Raw genomic sequence first — 21,198 nt, forward strand, 5'->3', positions numbered from 1 at the left:
ACTGGCTATTTCTCATCCTTTGCAGTAGATGTTCTTTCTGGAGGTTTAGAGGAAAAAATGGGATGCAGGGAGACTAGCACGTTCTAATGTCACAACTAGAAAATTTGAAGCTGTGCATTTTAATATCAAACCCACAAAGAGCGTTGGAAATGCCTGTGAAAGAGCCATTTGTGAATTGTGTACTGATATTTACTCTAGTTAGAACTGCTTGTTGGAAGAAAAAAAATATCACAGGTGATGTTGGGCAAAGAGTGCCACAGGGGGGAGACTTGTCTGGTATAAGGAATTCAGTACCCGGAGATGTGATCAAGAGTGGTGTCTGTGAGTAGATGGCAAGTCTTGTTCAAGGACAGAGTTCAGTCGGTTAAGGAGATATATTTTTAGCTAAATGTAATAACATTTAGACTACACACTTGACTTATTCAAATATTGATCTGGAACACTTGCCGAATGTGGCATGACCACAGCCGTAGGCTCTTTACAAATGTCAAAACCCATTGGCTCAATATGGTTAGTGGTTTCCATTACACAGCATTATACTACACTCTCCAGTGTTTATGGTATTAGACTTCTGTTCCACATTATTTTGTTTAAAATCCTTTATCCAGTTCCTCATAAATCATCTTCAATGTTCCTCTTCATTCAACATTCAAAACCTTTGTTCCTCAGTGTAGTTCAGAATGGCCCTTTCAGCAGAGGAAAGATTATAGGATCTTTTACAATAAGTACAGTTAGTTAAACATTACGCTATTGGCTTACAATGGAAGATGACTTAAAAAAAGGGAGCTCTTTTCATCAGGGCTTCAAGGCTTATGCACATTAAATTGTTTTCTATCAAGACCTTACATTCTTTCCAGGCTAATAACATGTTCGCGCAAGATCCAGTTATGTTGTCTTTGGTGCTGGTGTAGGGGGTAAATACTTCCAAGGAAGAACGTTTTGGGGGTTGATTGAGCCTGGAGGTTGGAAGCCTCTGCCTAATTTGATACCTGCATTTGTCTAGGCATCTGTCACTCACAAAGTATAGTTTTGCCACCTTTTGGGTTGTATAACAGTTTTTCATATGAAGCCTTCCTTTTTGCTCCATACTAAATGTTGGTTTGTTTTTTTTGTCAAAGGTGTATTTTATTGGGGAAAAAAACAGAAAGAATCTTGCGACAATCTCGCACAGCATCCCTCGCAGGGGGTTAATTAAGGCAGGCGGGAGAATCTGAAAGTAATGGGCAATCCAATCATCGAGGTCACCAGGGCTCTTAAGTTAAGCAGTCACCATAGATGTAGCCCAGGCCAGGTGCGCACCAGTCAATAGTACATAGGGTCACTTTAGTTGCGGAGAACTGCAACCGGTAGAAGTCCTTGTGGACGAACAGCTGAGTGCCTCCCGCCACTATCAAGGCAATGTCTCAAATAAACCATAACAAGAAACTTCCCCCACCCCCCTTCCTGGTGGTGGGGTCCTTCCGCTTACACATTCAACCATGCACCAGCATTCATACCTGGAAGAGATGTAGGCTCCGCAACGTAGGCGGGTATACTGCAGATGGCAATCCCTTAGATAGGAATCGAACCAGCGAACCCCAACGAAAGGCAAAGTTCTTAAAATCACCTAGAAAGACCTCAGCCATGCGTTCCATGCTTAACAATCTCCACAGTCTAGCATACCACAGAGAGATCGCTGGGGCCCCCTTCTTTTTCCATGTCGCCGCTAGGGTGGTCTTCGCCGCCCCAATGCACAACCAAAGGATTTTCTTATCCGCCCGGGTCTGATGTTCCAGCAGAGGATCCCGAAGTCCTAATAACACGTGTGCCATTGAGTCAGCTACGGGGTAGCCCAGGATGTCTTTAATGTGGGAAAGAATCTCCTCCCAGTAGGGGCGGATAGCGGGGCAATCCCACCAGATGTGGCGAAAGTCACCTAACAGGCCACAGCCCCGCCAACATCTGTCGGAAGTGCTGGGATACACGTGATGTAATTTAGCGGGGTGAGATACCAATCCATCATTGTCTTAAGATGGGCCTCACGAAGTTCAATAGAATGATTGTGTTTCGCCAAGTCTCTCCACAATTGTGACCACCCGACATCCGATATCCCGCGGTCCAACAATTCTTCCCAGGGGCCCATGTATCGCAGTCTGGGGGAAGCCGCCGTGGACAAAAGGTGACGGTAGAGGAAAGAAATGACTCCCCGCATGCCAGTGGTCCGGGAAATGAAGGCCTCAAAGGGGGTAAGCGCTCTAGTGGCTGCGTCGCGAACAGCGCCCAAAGTGATAGCTGGGCATGATGGTATCGCTCCGCTGGTAGGACCTCATAGTCCCGTCTACAGTTGTCAAATGTGAGCGGAGCCTCTCCATGGAACAAGTGAGTAAGGGCGAAGCAACCCCCCTTCCTCCACTCATCAAAGGGCCCTTCACATAAAGCAGGAGGGAAAGCCGGGTTGAAATGGATGGGTGTAAAAGGAGAGGGGAACGTTGTCCATCTCTCGTCCCTGGCGACTTGAGTCCCACACCTTCAGGGTGGTGCCAGTGGGAGTGCTAATATACACATTTTTAGGTCTGTCTCCCTTGGGTTTCCAAGCTAAATCCCATATTGATCTTCCCGCCACACTCCTGTCCATATGCAGCCAGTGTTTCTCCGACAGAGGCTGAAACCATTCCACCATCACCCTGAGCTGCGCTGCTTTGTAATAGAGAAGCACATGAGGGAGACCAACCCCCCCCCACCCCCCCCCACCCCCCCCTCGGGCGCCTAAGAGTGGTAAAGGAGAAACAAGCTCGCCCACCCTGCTAGATAAAGCGGAGCATAAGGGTTTTAACACAGCGAAAGAAGTCCGTGTCCACGACGATGGACAGCGCCTGGAATAGGTAAAGCAACTTGGGGAGGAGTGTCATTTTGATCGCGTGTATGTACATAGGTAACCATCGTCTCAAATCTGAACGGATACTCTCTAGCAGGGGGGGAAATTGGCGGCGTACAGCTTCCTCACTGTGGGGGTAAGCTGGACTCCTAGATACAAAAGGGAAGAGAGGGTCCACGGCAGAAAAAACAGCGGGCGAAGGCGATCTACCTCTACCAGGGAGAGCGTGAGGTTTAAAATAACAGACTTATCGTAGTTGACTTTAAAGCCCGCCACCGCCTCAAAACGTGCCAGTACGGTCTAAACATGGGGGAGGGAATTTGCGGGGTCCGAGAGGGATAGTAGGACGTCATCCGCGAATAAGGCGATTTTATGCTGTTCGCCCGTGAAAGGTAAGCCTCGGATGTCTGGGTGTTCCCGCACCGCGATCGCCAGCGTCTCTATACTCAGGGCGAAGAGCAGGGGAGAGAGTGGGCAACCCTGCCTCGTGCTACGAGAGTGGGAAAAGAAGGTCGACAGATGGCCGTTGACCGAGACCCTGGAGCGAGGACAACTGTAATTCGCTCCCACCATGGATAAGAATCTGGACGAGAAGCCAAAAGCTGTGAGGGTCTGGAACAGAAAACTGCAGTCCACACGGTCAAAGGCCTTTTCCGCGTCTAATCCCACCAGGGCCGCAGGGATACGGAAGCGATTAGCCTTTTCAATGAGGTGGACTACTCGGCGGGTGTTATCGTGAGTCTGGCGCCCCTTAATGAAACCCGATTGGATGATAGCGGGCATGAGGTCCTGTAACCGGGACGCCAATACAGCTGAATAAAGTTTGGCATCTATATTCAGCAGGGCTATAGGCCTATATGAGGCGCACCTGGTGGGTCCTTCCCTGGCTTGGGGATGATTGAGATAACCGCTTCCGCCATGGAGCCCGTGGTTGTACCAGACTCTGCCATGGCGTTAAAGAGGAGCACCAGATAGTCACACACCTCTGCAGCAAAGGTCCGATAAAAGAGTGCCGTGTGGCCGTCCGCCCTGGGTGCCTTGTTGGGTTTCAGATTCTTAATTGCCATCAGAACTTTCTCCCTAGTGAAGGGAGCCTCAAGTAGCTCATTCCACTCGGGGGAGACGCGAGGGAGCGGAAGTGCATTAAGATAGGCACGTTGGGCCTCCAGGCCTAAACCGTCCCCTGAGTACAGTGCCGCATAAAACTCCCCAAAGAGTTCTTCCTTGTCCTCGTCGCGATGCTTCAGTTCCCCCCGGAATCTTGAATGCCTCCGATGTATTCCTTCTCGCGTTTGGCTCTCAACTGGCGCGCGAGGTGCTTCCCAATCTTGTTACCCTGTGAGTAAGAGAGGTGGCGCAGTTTAAGGAGAGTGAATTCCGCTCTGTTGCTATAATGTTTCGGGAGTTTACCCCAGACCGCTGTCAACGCGTGAAGCGTTTGTCTGGTGGGGTTTTGTTTGAGTCTATTCCAAACAGCCCAACTCCCCCTCCAATCCTTCCCTCTCTTCTCGCCGCAGTCTATTAAGAGCCACGTTGAGAGCCAAGCAACTACCTCTGATCGATGCCTTAAAGGCATCCCAAGTGACAAAGATCGAGGTGTACTCTACAGGGTTAAGGTAAAAAAAGTCTCGGATTGCTACCCGCAGTGCCTTACAGAAGGGGTCGTCTCTGACCAGTGAGGCTGGAAAATACCACTTGCGTGTTCCGGAAGAGTCTGGCGCCCAGTGAACACTGAGGGCCAGCAGGCTGTGATCGGATACTGATAGGGGAAAGATCGAAGCAGCACATAGGGAACCCTGAAGGGACTGGCCCAGGAATCCATTATCCAGACGGGAATAAGTATGGTGGACATGGGAATAGTAGGTGTAGTCCTTTACCAGGGGATGCAGGGCTCGCCACCCACCAATCAGCCCCAGGTCTGCAAATCGCCTATGCGTCTCAGTCGAAAAGGCCCCAGCGTCAGCCCTCTGAGGGCGAGAGCAGTCCAAATCACGATTCCACACCAGGTTGAAATCCCCTAGCACAAAGAGCGCTCCCTCAACAAAGTCCTCCACAGTAGTCAATAGGTCCTGGAGGAACCTATTCTGTCCCGCATTGGGAGCGTACAGTACTAGAAAGGAGCATAGTTTGCCGCGGAGCATACCCTTGACCAAGATCCACCTACCCTCCTTGTCGCTCCTAACCCCCAGTGGTTGAAACCGCATTGCTGAACTGAACATAAGGGCCACCCCCCTGTGCTTAGTAAGGGCAGAGGACCTATATATTAGCGGGTAGTGTCTATGCTTGAGGCGGGTTTCGTCCTTCCTTGCCAAATGCGTCTCCTGGAGACCCACCACATCCAAGCTATGGTCTATAATGTATTTCCACACTTTTTGCCGTTTTTGAGGGGAGTTTAACCCCTTCACATTCCAAGTACCCACAGTGATCGGCATCACAGACAGAATATCTCACTCAGCTCAGCATCCCACCTCCCCATGACCAGTAAATACCACTTCATCCAGCATCCCCGGTCCCCCAACAGTCTCCGCCCTCTCTCAGGACCCGCCGGCGGGCCCCCAATTCTCCAGGAACTGCCCCCGCCTCCCCTGCGCACCACCTCCCATACAAAATGTTTTACTCCAACCACCCAGCCGGGTCTCGGAACAGCGTGCCCATCCTCCCGGGGAGTAGCGAACCCTCCCAGAACAGAGTGCAGGAACAACATACCGCCACACCGCCACAGAGGCCACAGCTCCATTTCTCTCCTGTTGGCTGGCTGAGGGATCTGGCCTATTCTGCGTCACCGGGCGCCCCACTCTCCGCCAAGAGGGAGAGCGCCCCCTTTGTTGCGTCAGTGACTGCCCATCCCTCGGGGAGGGGGCCGCGTCGTCCAAGCCCAGAAGCTCTTTGGCCGCCTGCAGAGAGCGGACCTGGACCAGCCTATTCTGCCACCTGAAGATGAGGCGGAAGGGATGACCCCAAGAGTATGCCACACCATGCTCCCTCAGAAATGATGTCACCGGCTTAAAGTTGCGTCTCTTTTGCAGCGTTGATGCAGCCAAGTCCTGGAAGAGCTGGGGCGGTGTTCTCTAAACTGCAAATCCGTGATCCCTCTCGCCTTCCGAAGGATACGCTCCTTAAGTTGAAAGTCATGAATGCAGACCAATATGTCCGGAGGCGAGGCCCCCGTGCCTCTCGGCAGTCCGACCCTATGTACCCTGTCCATTCTGACTTCATGAAGATCTTCCTCCTCTAGGACCTGTAGAAAGAGTGCTTCTACGTAGCCGCGCAGGTCCCCTGCCTCTCCGCTCCACGGCACCGCACGGATGCAAATGTTATTTCGGCGAGAGCGGTTCTCCAGGTCCTCTGCATGCGTCTGAAGATCCAGGTTCTGCTCCGTCAGCCTGATCACATCTTGCTGAAGCTGGTGCACGTCCCCTGCTAGGCCCAGGTCGTGTTCCTCCAACGTCGCGACCCTCTCGCCAATGCCATCCACGTCTCTCCTAACCTCCCTGAGATCGGAGGCGAGCTGGGAACGAAGCTCCGAGATGTCCTCTTTGATGGCGGAGTAAAGTTCCAGCATGAAGACTTTGGTGGCCGGTGCTTCATCGTCCTGCTGCCGGGGAGACGAGCTAGTGCTAGAGGACCCCGCCGCTGGCGTCCCCCTCGGAGGCCCATCCTTGCAGGCTTGTCCTTGCAATTCTGTTGAGCCATCAGAACCTGCCCAACGTCCTCTGCCCAACTACTGCAACCGGGGGTGCGCCCTCCAATATGTTCCCCCCTCTCCTCCGCAGGCGGCTCCGCTGCTGGTCCGGGGCCCGGCGACGGTCCTCCACCTCCCCGAAGCGGCGTCCACACCGCACCTCTCCCCGATGCCACCAGCCCAAGATCACTCCAAGGGGCCTCTCCGGTCCGCCTCGGGCGCGGACACAGCTCAAGCCTCGTTCCAAGTAAGGACCGCAGGCCACACCAGCCGTATAGCAGTACACCTCGCTCTACCCCGAGCTATGCAGGGGTGCTTTGTTGCTTCTCAGGGCCCATCAAAACGTTTGGACCAAAACCGCGAGAGCGGCGGTCGTCAGGGAGCTAAGGCCCACCGCCAGCAGTCCACCACAGAGGCCAGTACAGTCCGGAAGATTTGGCAGTTCAGGCCTGGCTCAGGGGGTCCCCGGCAAAGTCTTATAGTCCCTGGTTCAGGGATCGGGGCAGCCCCCTTCTCCTCTTCAGCTACAGGCCTGCACCGCCACACCCCAGGAGGTCGGTGCACTCCGCGCCAGGCCCGGGTGCAGGCCCTTGGTCCCCGGCCTTGAGTGCGGCAGGCGCCCGCCACTGTCAGCTCCTCCGCGTGCCCCGCAGCCCCCCTACTCACCGAGGGGCCGGGCCATTCCTCACTGAGTCCCCGGCTGGCTCCTCCGCCGGCGAGCGTCACCTCAGCTGCGCTGCCGGACGTAGCCTCTCCGGCAGCGCCGCACGCAAGTCCCCGGCTCCGCTACTTCGGCCACGCAACAGGCCTCAGCGCTGTCAGCGGGGTCACCCTTTCACACCGGAGCCGCGGAAAGCTTCAGGACTCCACCGGTGACTCCGGCGGCGTCGCAGCAGGGCTGGGGGTAATCAGCAAGGGCTCGGGAAGGCGCTAAACAAGGCTAGGAGAATCACGGCGGCGGAGGGACAGCACTAAATGTTTTTTAACCCTACAGAGAGCTTTATTGCATCTTAACATGACTTCCTGCCCTAAGCCGTACCCTTTGTCAGTCACATCTTTCTCATCTCCTCATTGTTTGCATGAGAGCAGGAGTTAGTACTATGATAAAGATATATCTTAGCTTGTTCTGGTATCATACATAGTGCTTATCCCGTACTCAGTCTGGACTGCTTGGGCCCATTCTTTTACCTGTTATTTCCATATCATTGGTTCTAGGATTTGAGGAAGATGAACCCTATATATTTTTTTATTAATAGTGTTTTTGCTAATGTGTGAAATATGTGATACAGCTCTTCTGTGCTGAAACACCATTTCTGAGTGTTGAGAGGCCAGCTCTGCTCATATTGTTAACACAAGCTCACAAGCATTGACTAGCTGTGCTTTTGCTGATTTACAAACTCGGGTGGTAGCTTCTCAAATTGCTTGGTTGGGGAATGGTTCCTATGGAAGAGTAAAATTGAACAGCGCACTCTAGTGATGTGGTGTTAATATTTAGACTAGACATCTTCCAGGACTGAGTAACCTATATTAATACAGTGGGTAAATGACTTTTTAGTGTTTCAAGTAGATGCTGGAAAATCATCACCGGAATCTGCTTCCCTATAGCAAGCTTGACAAGTTTGTTCAGGAAAAGATATCCTGCTTAGATGTAATTATCACAGTTCGCCATGAAAAACAGAATGATTATAAATATGAATCTTAGTGATCTTTAAAGGAGTATATCTATTTTGAAGAATAATCGTTTAATACAAGCAGTAGCTTGAGTAAAGGGAGTTCTAGAGAGAAACACAAATGAAAAAAGATACCCAAGTTTCAGGACATCCATTTACAGCCACTTCTGTGTTCAGTCCTATTTAGCCCATAATAGAACTATCCTGACCTTGCCTGACTCCGTTCTTTACTTATGCACTAGTTGGCCAGCAATGAGCATTGTATGGCAAAAAGAGTATGGTTCATCTAAAAAAAGAAAAGTCCTCCATCTTCTAAAATAACACATTTTAATGATATGCTAATGTGAAGATAGTTACCTTGGCAGTACACCATTATTAATAGTGAGCTAACCTTCAAAGCTTCAACCACACTATGCCCTACTTGCCTAGAGATAGAGAAACTGCTTCGGTAATCGCACCTTGTCTGCCTCAAGTCTTTTGAAATGTCACTGATTTCACCCCGCCAATCCTGTTAGAAAGCAGTTACTTGAATTACTAACCTATCTATGTAAAACATCCTTATTTTAGGCTTGTGCTTAACACTTTATCTTATGCCCATTTGTTCTATAAACTCTTCTCTGCTTATATAGGCCTGCTTCCTATCCTTCATTGATTCACCAGAGGGATTTAAATGTAACATTATTTCTTTACTCGCCTCCATATTGTTCCTCTCTTTTATGTAGTGTTTTCTTTTCTAAACTGGGCACATGCACTTTAGAATAGGCACAGTACCACAAGTGAGGTCTCATTAATTATCTGTACCAGGGTAAAACCACTGCTTCATTTTCTGCTGGTTACAATTATTATTGCATCACATTTTCTGGACTTTTTAGAATCCTTAATTTCATAAGGTAGGGATACTGTAGTATCCCTCTAGGTTAAATAGCTTTCAGTACCCTGATTTGTGTAGGTTTTACACTTGAATGTAAATTCTCAGGTGCAGTAGCGAACTGTTTACACATACTTTAGGCATATCCTATATCTCCATTGTCCCACTCAGACTGATTAATACAGTGAGAGTCTCAGTAAGAAGCAAGAAAATTAAAGATAGTATTTATTTGCAAAGAGTGAACACTTTCAACCCTTGTAAAATGTCACAGATAAATGCACCGAAGGACTGATCCTTGTCACACTCACTTGTCCTTATATCTGCTGCTGTATTAAGACCCATTGTTGGCCTTCGCTGCCTTAACCCAGCTCCACAAAGGAGCAGCCACTTGCTTCTTAAATGTGCTTGTTGGGTGAGAAAGGGTAGTACTTTATTAACTGTCATTTTGGATGGGACTCAAAAATCCTTTCCACAATACCATCTCCAAGGATGTGTTTGGTTATGTAGTTCTTAACCATTTCAACACAGACATGTAGTGAGGGTGTATAGCTTGATTACAAGTTGTCTTTGAGGAGAAATTGAAAAACCTTTGTTGAAATTCCAAAGGTACACACCATTTCTCCTTCATTTACTAGCTAGTCACATACAGAAATTGTTCGGATGTATTTTTGAGGATGAATGTACAGGCAATGCATTTACAAAGCCAGCCGTTTTTTTCATCACTCGCTAACATCTTCATTGAAAATTTATTTTTAAGGTTCAGTATTGTCTAAGAAAACCCTTGTCTGCCATTCTTGTGCAGTAGTTGTTACTGGGCATGCGTTTTTTTAAACTTTGGTAGTTGTAGTGTTTTAAATGTGCTAGCAGAGTTGTCTTTTTTAATCACTACATAGATGATTGACTGAGCAAGGCTCCTACCCTAAATCTTTCTTCCCCCAAACAATCCTATACACCTACAGTCTGTGGTGAAGCTCCCCAAGAGATTCCAGGTCAACTGAGCTGTTCTGGAAACCACAGTAAGCATGTCTTTCCTTCTTCTTGGAGTTGTGTACATCAAAAACAGCATCCCATTTCCAAGCTGAGAAAGAAACCTTGGCATAATGGCTTTAAAGACCTATTGATTGCATTATATTTTGTATCTGTATAGTTTTGTATGCAATTCAAAAACTATAAGCGAACAGTGCAGATCTAGCTTTTTTTATAGTGAAATCAAAAGTCATATAGACAGTGAATGGCTAGTTTACCAACTCTATGCTTTACTCTTTATTTGTGGATTCTACCGATCTCTCTGGCCAACCCCCTTCATGTCTTCACACTGCTTTCATAGCTGAATCCCTCATAATTCTGCTGGGGCACTTTGCTACAACCTTGTTTTTTGTACTGTTGGTCTGACGAGGTCAAGAAATGCTGACATTTCTTCTGGAACTGAAAACCATTTCCTGGCACCCTGAGCTGAAAGCTATTTTCCTGGCACTAGGATATATTCAGCACCTGGGTTCTGATTTAGATCATTGTTGTTGACACTACACGTCAGTTTGATTCTTGGTGGACAGGGATTGCTACTTAGAGTACTGCTTTCTTGTCAAGTATTTGGAGAAAGTCCTAGGTGTTTTACAGATCTCAGGAGCTCATGAATAGTTATATGACTTTAGGAGCAGCCCAACCAGTGTTCTGGTTCTAAGAGTCTCATCTAGCCCTGTCCGGTTTCGATCTTGATTCTCCTGGACATCATCCACAGTTGATTTTGCATTTCCCCTGAATGGGCTGAAGGTTCTCGAATTACTGAAATTGAATACTTGGTTCATGAACAACAGGCTGTTTGGCCACTAAGTAGTCCTAAATTTATATTGGGATCCATGCATATGTTGAGTAAGATCTAACCAATTCCCAGTTTGCTATTCGGTTTTAAAAGTCAGCAATATTATTTCAATTACTTTCTTTGTTGACCCTTTTATTGAAATTATTAAAAAAGTATAAGACAGCATTTAGTGTCAATATTTTGAAAGTAACTTGGCAGCCATTGGGGCTTGCCTTTATTTTCCGCATAAATCTTCTGTGTGATAAGGAGCCCCATAAATGTTTACTGGCACCCTGACTGGTATGTTTCCACCCATACCCTTTTGACGTGAGCTAATAATTGGGACCTGAATAGTATTTCAGTCCTGTTGGCAATAAAGTTGAAGTTTGGACCTTAAAAAATGTTCTTCTTGGTTCTCATTACCTTCGTTAGAGAATTTGGTGTCCTCCATGCACTTTACACCTCAGGCTCCATGCTGATATCCAGAGAGGAGTTTTACTTCATACTCCGATTCATTTAGTTCCCATTTTTTATCAGATTACAAAATGTGTCAAGAAAATATTCAGTTTTTTCTGGGCCTCACTTTATTCAAACCACAGACTGTCTGCATATACTAAACACTGGACAATCTTTCAAGTTATACCTGGATAGATTATATAACCCGAAGCTCTCGTTTCGCCTTTTAATCTCTGTTTGTTCAGGAGGGAAATCATGTATGCATTATCTTATTTCTAGCCACAGATTCCTTTCAATAGAATTTTCCTCAGGCGTCAGACTAGGTCCGGAATTTCTTTTGTGAGCAGTACCCCTCCGCACCAGTAGGCGGCGATGTTCAGCCTTGCATGGCGGCAGCAGCAGCGGTCGCCCTGGAAATGAGTTGCAAAGTGCAAATATAGGCACCACCCCAGCGTGCTGAAGTCAGTACTTTTCTTTCTGCCTCAGTCAACGCAGATTGGAGAGAGCTGCCCCTACCCTCCCCCACCTTTCATTTTTTGACTGCTCTTTTTTGACATTTTGTCAAAGTATTTTGAGACTTGTCTCCTTGTGTGGCAGGGATGACTACTAGGAAGTCTGGATTCAAGTTTTGCTGCGCCTGTCACCAACAAATGTTGGTGACGGACCTGCACCTCGTCTGCCTCTGGTCTCTTAAGCTTGACCACGATGCCAGGACCCGTTTCGATTAATGCTCCATGCACCTCAAGGCTTTGAGGGAGTGATGCCTCCGGCTCCTTGCCGTTCAACATGCGACACCATGACAGTCTCGATCTCGATTGAAAAGAAGGTCCCGAGATCAGTCATGGTGCCATCCATCTTTGTCGAAGTCGTCCCACTTCTGTATATCCCACAAGAAGAAGAGTAAAAAGTCAGAGGTCTTAGACTTCAACCCATCCGTCAAAGTCATCTGACGAGACAAGAGCGCGTCGTCACTCGAGGCCTGGCTCGTCTGTTGAGTCTGGGCTGCCTCAGCGCCTCTCAGAATATCTTGGAGCCGGACTGACCCCCGCCCAGCTTAGAGAATTTAGTCAGGCCATGTGTCTCATATTTGGGTGGCCTGTTCCCGCTGGAGTGCCTTCAGCACCACAGGTTTGGGAGGGGCCCCTACTGCTTCCCTGCCAGCAGGTTACACGCTAGTCTGGCCCGTAGGATCCATGGATGGATCCGTATCGACGCAGGTCAGGCCACTTCTATCTTTGCTGATGTTGGTCCTAATATTGATGTTGTCAGCGGCACTTGCGCCCTCTGGCTGCACCACCTCCATTTTCATCCCTGACTTAAACACGAAGCCAGAGGGGCTTCGCCCGACGCCGACTCTGGCAATAACCTCCAGTCCGGAGCCTGAACCATATTCCTATGGGCTAAGATTTGGTTAAGTTTGGAAGGGGGCAGTGGACCCTAAAAGAAGCCCCCTATACCCTAATATAGACTGATGTGGGATTGGCGGATGCCAGTGGACTGCATACCTCCCCAGATAATGGCTTGGTCTCTCCTCCTACGGTGGCTACGGAGGAGGGAGCCTCTTTTGCTATGGTGGTGAGTAGGAAGCCGAGGTCCTGGACCTTAACCTGCCCTCAGTGGCAGTCAAGACCAACATCTTAGCAGAAGTGCTCCAGCCGGAAATTACCCCCTCAGAACCATTTCTTCCATTTCATGAAGCCCTTAATGACATCCTGCTCGGCGCCTGGTCCAAGCTTTGTACTGAGGCTCCTAGTAATAGGGTAATTGCCTGCCACCAATGCGCCCACCCGGGGACCCCAGTATCCTTACCCAACACCCTACCCCAGAGAACTTGGTGGTCCAATCCTCCACTTTCCGTTTAAATCCTGGTGCATTCACTACCACCCAGCCAGATAGGGAATTAAAGAGGCTACACCTTAGACAAAAAATGTTGTCTTCAGCGTGACTTTCGGGCTGTTACTCCCTTCCCATTTGGGATTTGGTTGCACAAGTGCTACCTATGGTCCAAGAGGAGTCCCGGGCCATGCTCTCCTAAGCTATAGCATGCAGGAGAGAAGTAGCTAAGTCACCATCCAATGTGGATTGGACAAGATCAACTTGGCAGAGCGGTTCGTTCATCAATGGCATTACGGCACTACGCCTGGCTGAGGACAACTGGCTTTTCATGGTATGTCCAAACGTCGCTTATGGACATGCCCTTTGATGGCACCTGTCTCGTCCGTGACAAGATGTACTCTGTGCTGGAGCACTTCAAGGATAGCATAGCTGCAACTAAGTCCTTGGACCTACCATGACCCTACTGCAACCCCAGCCTGCCATACGCTCCTTAAGTAGCCACGGAAGGGGCTTCCTGCGGCATCTTTACCCGCCCAGCCATCACACCATGCAAACTCCCCAACCTCTGAGTGGCCGAGGATGCTGTACATACAGACACCATGAGCCAGGCCGCCAGAGGTTAGGGCAGTACACTACCCTCCCCCAACAGCCGCAGCTTTCAAACCTCTTTAGTTTGTCCTCCAACCATCATTGGCAACAAGTGGGAGGCAGGGTACGCCCTCACCTACACCATTGGATGTCAATAACATTTTGTGACTATACCTCTACCCATGCCACCCACTTGCAACTGACTGATGGAGGACCATCTCTCTTTAGTCTGCCAGGAAGTGGTGGCTCTCTTGGCCAAGGGAGCCATAGGGAGGGTGCTGATGCCAGAAGTAGGTCGCGGTTGCTATTCCTGCTACTTTCTCGTGCCCAAAAACGATGGAGACCTTTTCCCTAGTCTAGACCTGCACCCTCTCAATTTCTTCCTGCAAAAGGAGAAATTCTAAATGCTGATGCTCGCTCAAGTTCTGTCTGTCCACAACACAGAAGACTAGTTGGTAGCGTTGGACTTGCCATACGTATACTTCTATGAACTTCTAAGAGCTGTAATCTTCATATAAACATCGAAGAATTGGTGTTTATACAAAGATTACAGCTATTACAACCCCTTACGGGGCCGAGTTGTGCCTGAGGGGACGTCCCCTATTGTTGGATACGCAGTTCATATATATGTAAGTGTACATGACCAGAGTACACACCCAGGGAGCACATCAAACCATTCAAACTTATCCTGAAAACAGGTTGTGCACGAACAGCTTTACATTAGTATGTATACTTCCACATTCACGTCTTGCCTACCCGCAGGCGTTACCTGCGATTTATGGTGGGCCACAAGCCATTTTAATTCTCTGTGCTCCCTTTTGGCCTTACCAGCTCCCCTCGGGTGTACAATGGCGGGGGTTGCAGCTCATCTGCGGAGATCAGGGACACCAGTCTCCCCCTATCTCGACGACGGCTGTTAAAGGTGGGCTCGCCCCAGGCAGTCACCTTTCACCTCCAGACTATGGCAAACCTCCAGCACTCGCTGGGGTTCACGATCAACGTGACAGTCACACCTGACTCTCCCTCACAGACGCTCCCTTTCATCAGAGCTGTTCTGGACATGGTGCAGTTTTGGGCATATCCTAATGAACGGCGAGTCCATGATAAAGATGTTTTAGCCTCCATCCTGGGTTTTTGTGAGACTGACACTGACGCTGCTGGGCCTCATGGCCTCCTGCATCCTGCTTGTGATGCATGCCCACTGGCACATGCGAGCTCTACGGTGGGACCTGAAGTTCCAGTGGGTGCAGCATATGGGGAATCTCTGCAACATGGTCCAGATCTCGGAGGGAACGGCAAATATCTGCAGTGGGGGTTAACAAACCACGATTGGATCAATGGCAGACCCCTTTCCCTTCCCCAACCAGATCTGACAGTTGGGACAGATGCATCAGTCCTGGAATGGTGCAGCCATCTGGGAGAGGTGGAGATCAGAGGTCTCTGGTGCCCGGTGGAATCCGAACTCCTGAGCAACCTATTTGAGGTCCGAGTGATCCAGCTGGCATTAAAAGCCTTTCTACCCTCCATCAAGGGAAGGTAGTGCAGGTATTCACGGACAGCACTACAGTCATGTTGTACTTTAACAGATCGGGCAGGGTAGGGTCATGGACCCTTTAAGAGGCCCTGAGCCTCTGGACTTGGCTGGAATGTTCAGGCATATCCCTGGAGGTTCAACACCTGCTGGGCTTTCTGAATGCCACGACAGACTAACTCCACCAAAGATGCCTAATGGATCACAAATGGCGTCTCCATTCGGAGTTGGTGCAATGTCTCTTTCAACAGTGGGGAGAGCCTTGATTAGATCTGTTTGCCACCGCCGAGAATGCACAATGTCAGCAGCTTTTCATACTTGAATTTCCAAGGTTCCCAATAGACCCGATAGCAAAAAAACTGAAAACGTACCTTTTCGCTTGCTAGGCTCCTTGCTCACCTTAAGACATCGCGCCGGGATATTTGTGAATAGCCGTTCGCGCTAAAAATCCAAATATCATAACATATTTACCATTAATGATGCAGAGCGTTTTTTTCAGCTTCATGCATGGACTTCATGGTTGCAGCACAACACCTAAGCGAAGATGGAGTGGCAAGATATAGAAACAAGCTGTGAAATAAGTGTGCTTTAGGGCCATAATCGAATGGATCTAATATGCCAAAAGTAGTTAAGTTCCAACACTAGGAGTTTGCTACTTTTTAGCTTTGAGTGCTTTCGTTCCTTTGTTAATAATATTTCCTTAGATTTATACTTTGGAAAATCTGTTTTAAAATCACACTTTTACTACAAAAGTCATACACAACAAGGGTCACTGAAAAACCATACATTAAAGGGAACATCTAATGATTTAAGGTATTAGTTTGTGACCTCTACACTCACTTGGCCTGAAGAATTCTTTCTTGTTTTTGCATTCTTGTTTTTGCATAAAGTCAGGTTTGACAGTCTCATCTGTCAAACTCCTACAGTTCTACCTGTGTGGAACTCTAATGCGCTTGATATGTTAGTCACTGCAAGCTCCATTCATCATATAACCCCTATGACTAAAAACCCACTAATATGCAATTAATGTCTTTCAGGAATGTCATATTAGGCAAAGTGTCTTATGGTGCAGGAATTGCTAATTGCCAGTGTAAATGATCTAATTTGGCTACACAGTTGGGAAGCTAAAAATATTGCAGCCCATTTTGTTTCCATGTTTTATTAAAATTACAGTTTCAAAGAATACACTCTATTAAAATACCCATACCGATGCTGCTCTGAAATTTTGGTTACTTGATCTATCTCAATATGTTTTTCACATTTATGAATATTTCATTTATTCTTTGTTCTCTCTTAATTATTTAAATCTGATAGAGTACTTTATGGTACATAGTGATATGAAAAGTGTATTGACATGTGCAGGAAACCCATTTTTAGACTTACACACTGATACCGTTCTACAACATTGTAAAATATTTGATTTCAAAAATGTTTTCCAATGTTTTTTAACGAACAAAGAGTACTTTACACTTATATGGAGAAAAGCATTTTTTTCATTCTAAGTTCCATGTGTTTGTAGCAGGTTTTATACAAACGTGGCAAAATATTATGTTTTGGATTCAACTCAAATCGTAATATTCATGAAAATCTCTCCCACATTCTGTTGCATCTAGAATAGTGCAGCCACAGGAGGATGTTATTAATGTATAAATATAATTGTAGGAGCAACTGTAACATATTATCTGGCATGCTTTTAACACAGATAATATGGCAAATTAGGTAGGGCTGAATTGTCTCATGGTAAGATTCACTGAGCTGCAATGGTCCTATTCAGTCAGCCCCTATTACCTTTCTTTTGAACCACCAGTCATATAAATATTTTTTAAACCATTCATAATATAGTTTAGCTATTAACATAGGTCAGATAATAAACTGACAATACAAAAGGCTGTTCCACCAGATAAGTGTAGATGGATCATACTTTTTTTAACCTTTGACCAAGCCTTTCATGGTCATCAACCAAATCAGCGCCATTAAGTTGTATTGTTTATAGCTGGATAAAAGTATCTCACCAGTACAAGACTGATAACTAACTATATATGGAAGAGAACATCTGTTAAAAGCTTAGTCTCTTAAAATGCTTAGTTGTTCTTTTTTGTCCCCTTCCCTTACATTTATATTAACATTTCAGCTAAAAGCAGCTCTATCTTATCCCAAACTAGTGGTAGAATATTATCCACACGTCAGTCTGTTAGGGTTTTAGATTTCCTAGCATATTGATGATTTCTTTGCATAACCTCATTTAAAAAAAATAAATGACTGTACTTTTCTATTGCCAAAAAATTAATATAGGGGATATTTTTTCCATCACATGTCTTAAGGAATTCCTCATAAATTTGGGATTTTTAAGCACAGTATTAGTTTTCTTTTCCAGTGCATCAGAATAATGTGTCACTATTCTACCTTTTCTGTTTTATTCAGACCATGGAATGAGACCTTACATTTGTAACTATCATTCTGTCGTAATGCTTTACACTAAGTTTGCCCCAATGCAAAGCATTTCAATTGTTGTTTTCTTTTTCTAAATAATTTGTCCCACAGGTAGAAATGGTGTATTCTCTGTTGTCTATGCTTGGGACGCATGATAAAGATGACATGTCACGCACTTTGTTAGCTATGTCTAGCTCCCAAGACAGCTGTATAGCCATGCGACAGTCTGGCTGCCTCCCGCTGCTCATCCAACTTTTACATGGCAACGATAAAGACTCTGTGCTGCTGGGAAACTCCAGAGGCAGCAAGGAGGCACGAGCAAGAGCCAGCGCAGCGCTGCATAATATAATTCACTCACAGCCAGATGACAAGAGGGGAAGGAGGGAAATCCGAGTGCTCCATCTTCTGGAACAGATTCGAGCTTACTGTGAGACTTGTTGGGAATGGCAGGAGGCTCACGATCAAGGCATGGACCAGGACAAAAATCCAAGTATGAATAACATTGTTAAACATTAGTCTGAAAATGAAAAAGTCATATATTAAAAATAAAATTATAGTGATCAGTTGGGCACCTACGTCTATGGGCATTTGCTCCGGTTATTTATTTTGGCTACATAAATATTGCATCTGATTTCATTTAGATAGGATGTCAAAATACAGATGTTTCTGGGCAATTGTGTGAATGTGCTGAAAAAGTTAGGATAAGAATCAGAGTTAAGGAAGTGAATTATAGATATTGATCAATAAACCTGAGTAGAGACATGTTGATGTAGGATGCAAGTCAGTTTGCCCCTGAAATATTAGTAAAGTCTAACGTATTGAACAATTAAAGCTCAATGTCTTCTATTTTGTTTATTTTCAATAACTTGGAAGAGAAAATATTACTAATTTGAAACACTTTAAATTAATGTAACGAGAATGTAATGGTGAGCTTTCTTGCTCTAGTGCCTGCTCCAGCGGAACACCAGATCTGCCCTGCTGTGTGTGTGCTCATGAAGCTTTCATTTGATGAGGAACATAGGCATGCAATGAATGAGCTTGGTAAGAAATTGAAAGTTGTTTTATTGAATATTCTTGACAGTTATTTGAATTCATGATATCTGTATTTGTGCATGGCGTAAGATTAGTCCTGATAGTGGTTATTACCACTGTGCATTTTGCCTAGCCTTGACCTGCATTGCGGGGGGAATAGATCTAGAAGTAAACAATTGTTTACTTTGTGTTTAAGTATTCATCTCTTATGAATTTCTTTCCAGTCAGGTGTATAGATCTTAAACTAATTGTGTGTTTCCTTTAAACCAATTAAGGTAACCATTGACATAATTACAAGTGTATGCATTACGTAGACACCAACTATAATTCTTCATCATTGAATAATCTTTGATTTCTATGAACAATTTTGATCTCCTGAAGAAAACCTGCTTGTCTGGCAACATTGCATTTTCCATGAAAAGGGATTTACGTTTGTATTAGAACTTAATCAAACACATTTGGCTGAAAGGTCACTTTAAATTCCCAAACCCCTCACTAAACAAGACAGAAAATAGTGCATACAGGTATCTCTTTCTATATTATTATTGTTAAGATACTGATCTGTTACAGAATCCTAGCAATGTCTTCGAGGCAGTTAACTTTTTTTACTCTCTGGAGCAAAGATAGTTAAACCCTTTCGTTTTTAAACTTCTGTTTTTTTGCGTTTCAACTTTTTAAACATTATATTTATCTTAGTGCTTTACTATCTACCTCCTTCTTTTCTGGAGTTAAGATATTTTATTCATTTTTGACCCTCTACAGCTGCCTTTTTATCAAATAATCTAGCTGCTTTTGATAAGTGTCCCATTTGTGGTGGAAAGCCATAGATGAAAGACGACATATCAAGAAATTTGGCAAACACCAGGAGATGATGGACGGAGCACTGAAACTTTTCACACACTAACCCCCAGTCACAGATCTGGGTTGTATCCATCATCGTTCTTTAGCTCACTTTGCCACCTAGTTAACACTACTGTGACTTTTATTTATCCCTGATCACAGCATAGGGGCTGGACGGGAATCATGGACTTAAAAGGCAGACTTTTCCTTATACCAGCCATCATGAAGGAAACTGTGATTTAACTTAGACTGCCAGTGAAAAGTTCTGCCTCTTGGCTTGAAGTCAAATTTCATGCATTTCCAGAGTCCATGACAGTGGTGGCAGCTTTTCGGAAAGGTCAGTACTTGTCTGTCCATATCTTTATAGTTGATCAAAAGTTACACTTGTGGGAAGATGGTGCAATTAAAAAAAAATTGTATTCCAAGCCCTACACAGTCTGACCTTCCAATTACAATACACAATATCACTGACTTCTCCAATCCCAGTGATCCAGTAATTGAGGGCAGTTCTAGGCACTAGAGCTACAAAAGAGAGTGCTTGAGAGGACGTGCTGTCTTCCATCTACCAAAAATGCCTTCCATTTCAGATAATACGACCAAATGGTTTCTTCTTTTTGGCATTCCATGACATGCATGTTCATTCTCTTAGATTCTCTTATTCACATAATCCCCAAGTGTATGGAGAATCTGTGATGCCAGGAAGCAGGAGACTGTTTGGTCAGGCGAGCTCTGTAGTCATTCCATTTTGGGTGCCAGAATAAGGTGTAAAAGTAAATACTCTTCCTCTAATCTTTTCTTATCTTTGCCCCCAATTTGATTGTGATGGATGCCTCACTGCAGGTCTCTTGGCTCGTGTGGACTAATTGACAGTGCAAAGACCATTTTTGGGGGAAGGCAGCCTTATCAGTAGAAAATTCCATTAAAGGGGAAATGTGGAAAATGTAGCTTCTACACTAGTTGTGGCCATGCTGACTCTCTACTAGAGGAAGTAATCTTGGTGAATTTATACATGCTTCTCCTGATATACAAGCTCAATTGTAGGCTTTGCAAATACCTATCTGAAAGAAACAGGTTAGTATTAGATTTCTTACCTTAGAATATCCCCAGGCGTCAGTCTGGATCCGCAAACTTTTGCGCAGCAGTACCCCTGCGCGTCGGTAGGCGTCGTCTGGGGCTCCGTCGTTGGCGCCGGGATGATGTCGCCGGAGCACCTAGACGCCGCTCTCGCGCGCTGACGTCAGTTCTTCTTTTTTCTGCGCCAACAGCGCAGATCCGGAACAAGTGGTATCCATAGTGAATTTTTGACTAACTTTTTCGATTCTTTTTGATCATTTTTCGGAGGCTTCTCGACTCCGAACGGTGCCAGTAAGGATGCCTGGATTTAAACCCTGTGAGGACTGCGACCGACTTATGTCGGTCTCGGCTTCGACCACGACGGCAAGGCCTGCCCCGACTGCCGAGCCCTGACGTCGAAAGCTAAGCGGGAGCGGTCCCGCAAGCGGCTCGAGCTCCAGCAGTCTGCCCGCGCCGCGAGAGGTCCCGGTCGGGACGGAGGTCGAGGGACCGGTCGCTGGGTCGGAGCCATCATAGCTCCGGGAGTCACCATTGGTCTT

The 21,198-nt window shown here is 46.4% G+C and overlaps 1 protein-coding gene across 10 annotated transcripts in view; it reads left to right on the top strand.

The window, feature by feature from the left end:
- Positions 1-21,198, top strand: part of APC (APC regulator of Wnt signaling pathway) — an 831,398-nt gene that overhangs the window by 712,405 nt on the left and 97,795 nt on the right. For all 10 annotated transcript variants that reach the window (XM_086961019.1, XM_086961023.1, XM_086961027.1 and 7 more), the window contains 2 exons: positions 17,825-18,203; positions 18,659-18,754. In XM_086961019.1, the coding sequence (XP_086817145.1) occupies positions 17,825-18,203; positions 18,659-18,754 (475 nt within the window). The remainder of the gene's footprint in view (positions 1-17,824; positions 18,204-18,658; positions 18,755-21,198) is intronic.

Source organism: Lissotriton vulgaris, chromosome 3_1 (genome assembly GCF_964263255.1).
Source record: "Lissotriton vulgaris chromosome 3_1, aLisVul1.2, whole genome shotgun sequence".
Lineage (NCBI taxonomy): Eukaryota > Metazoa > Chordata > Amphibia > Caudata > Salamandridae > Lissotriton > Lissotriton vulgaris.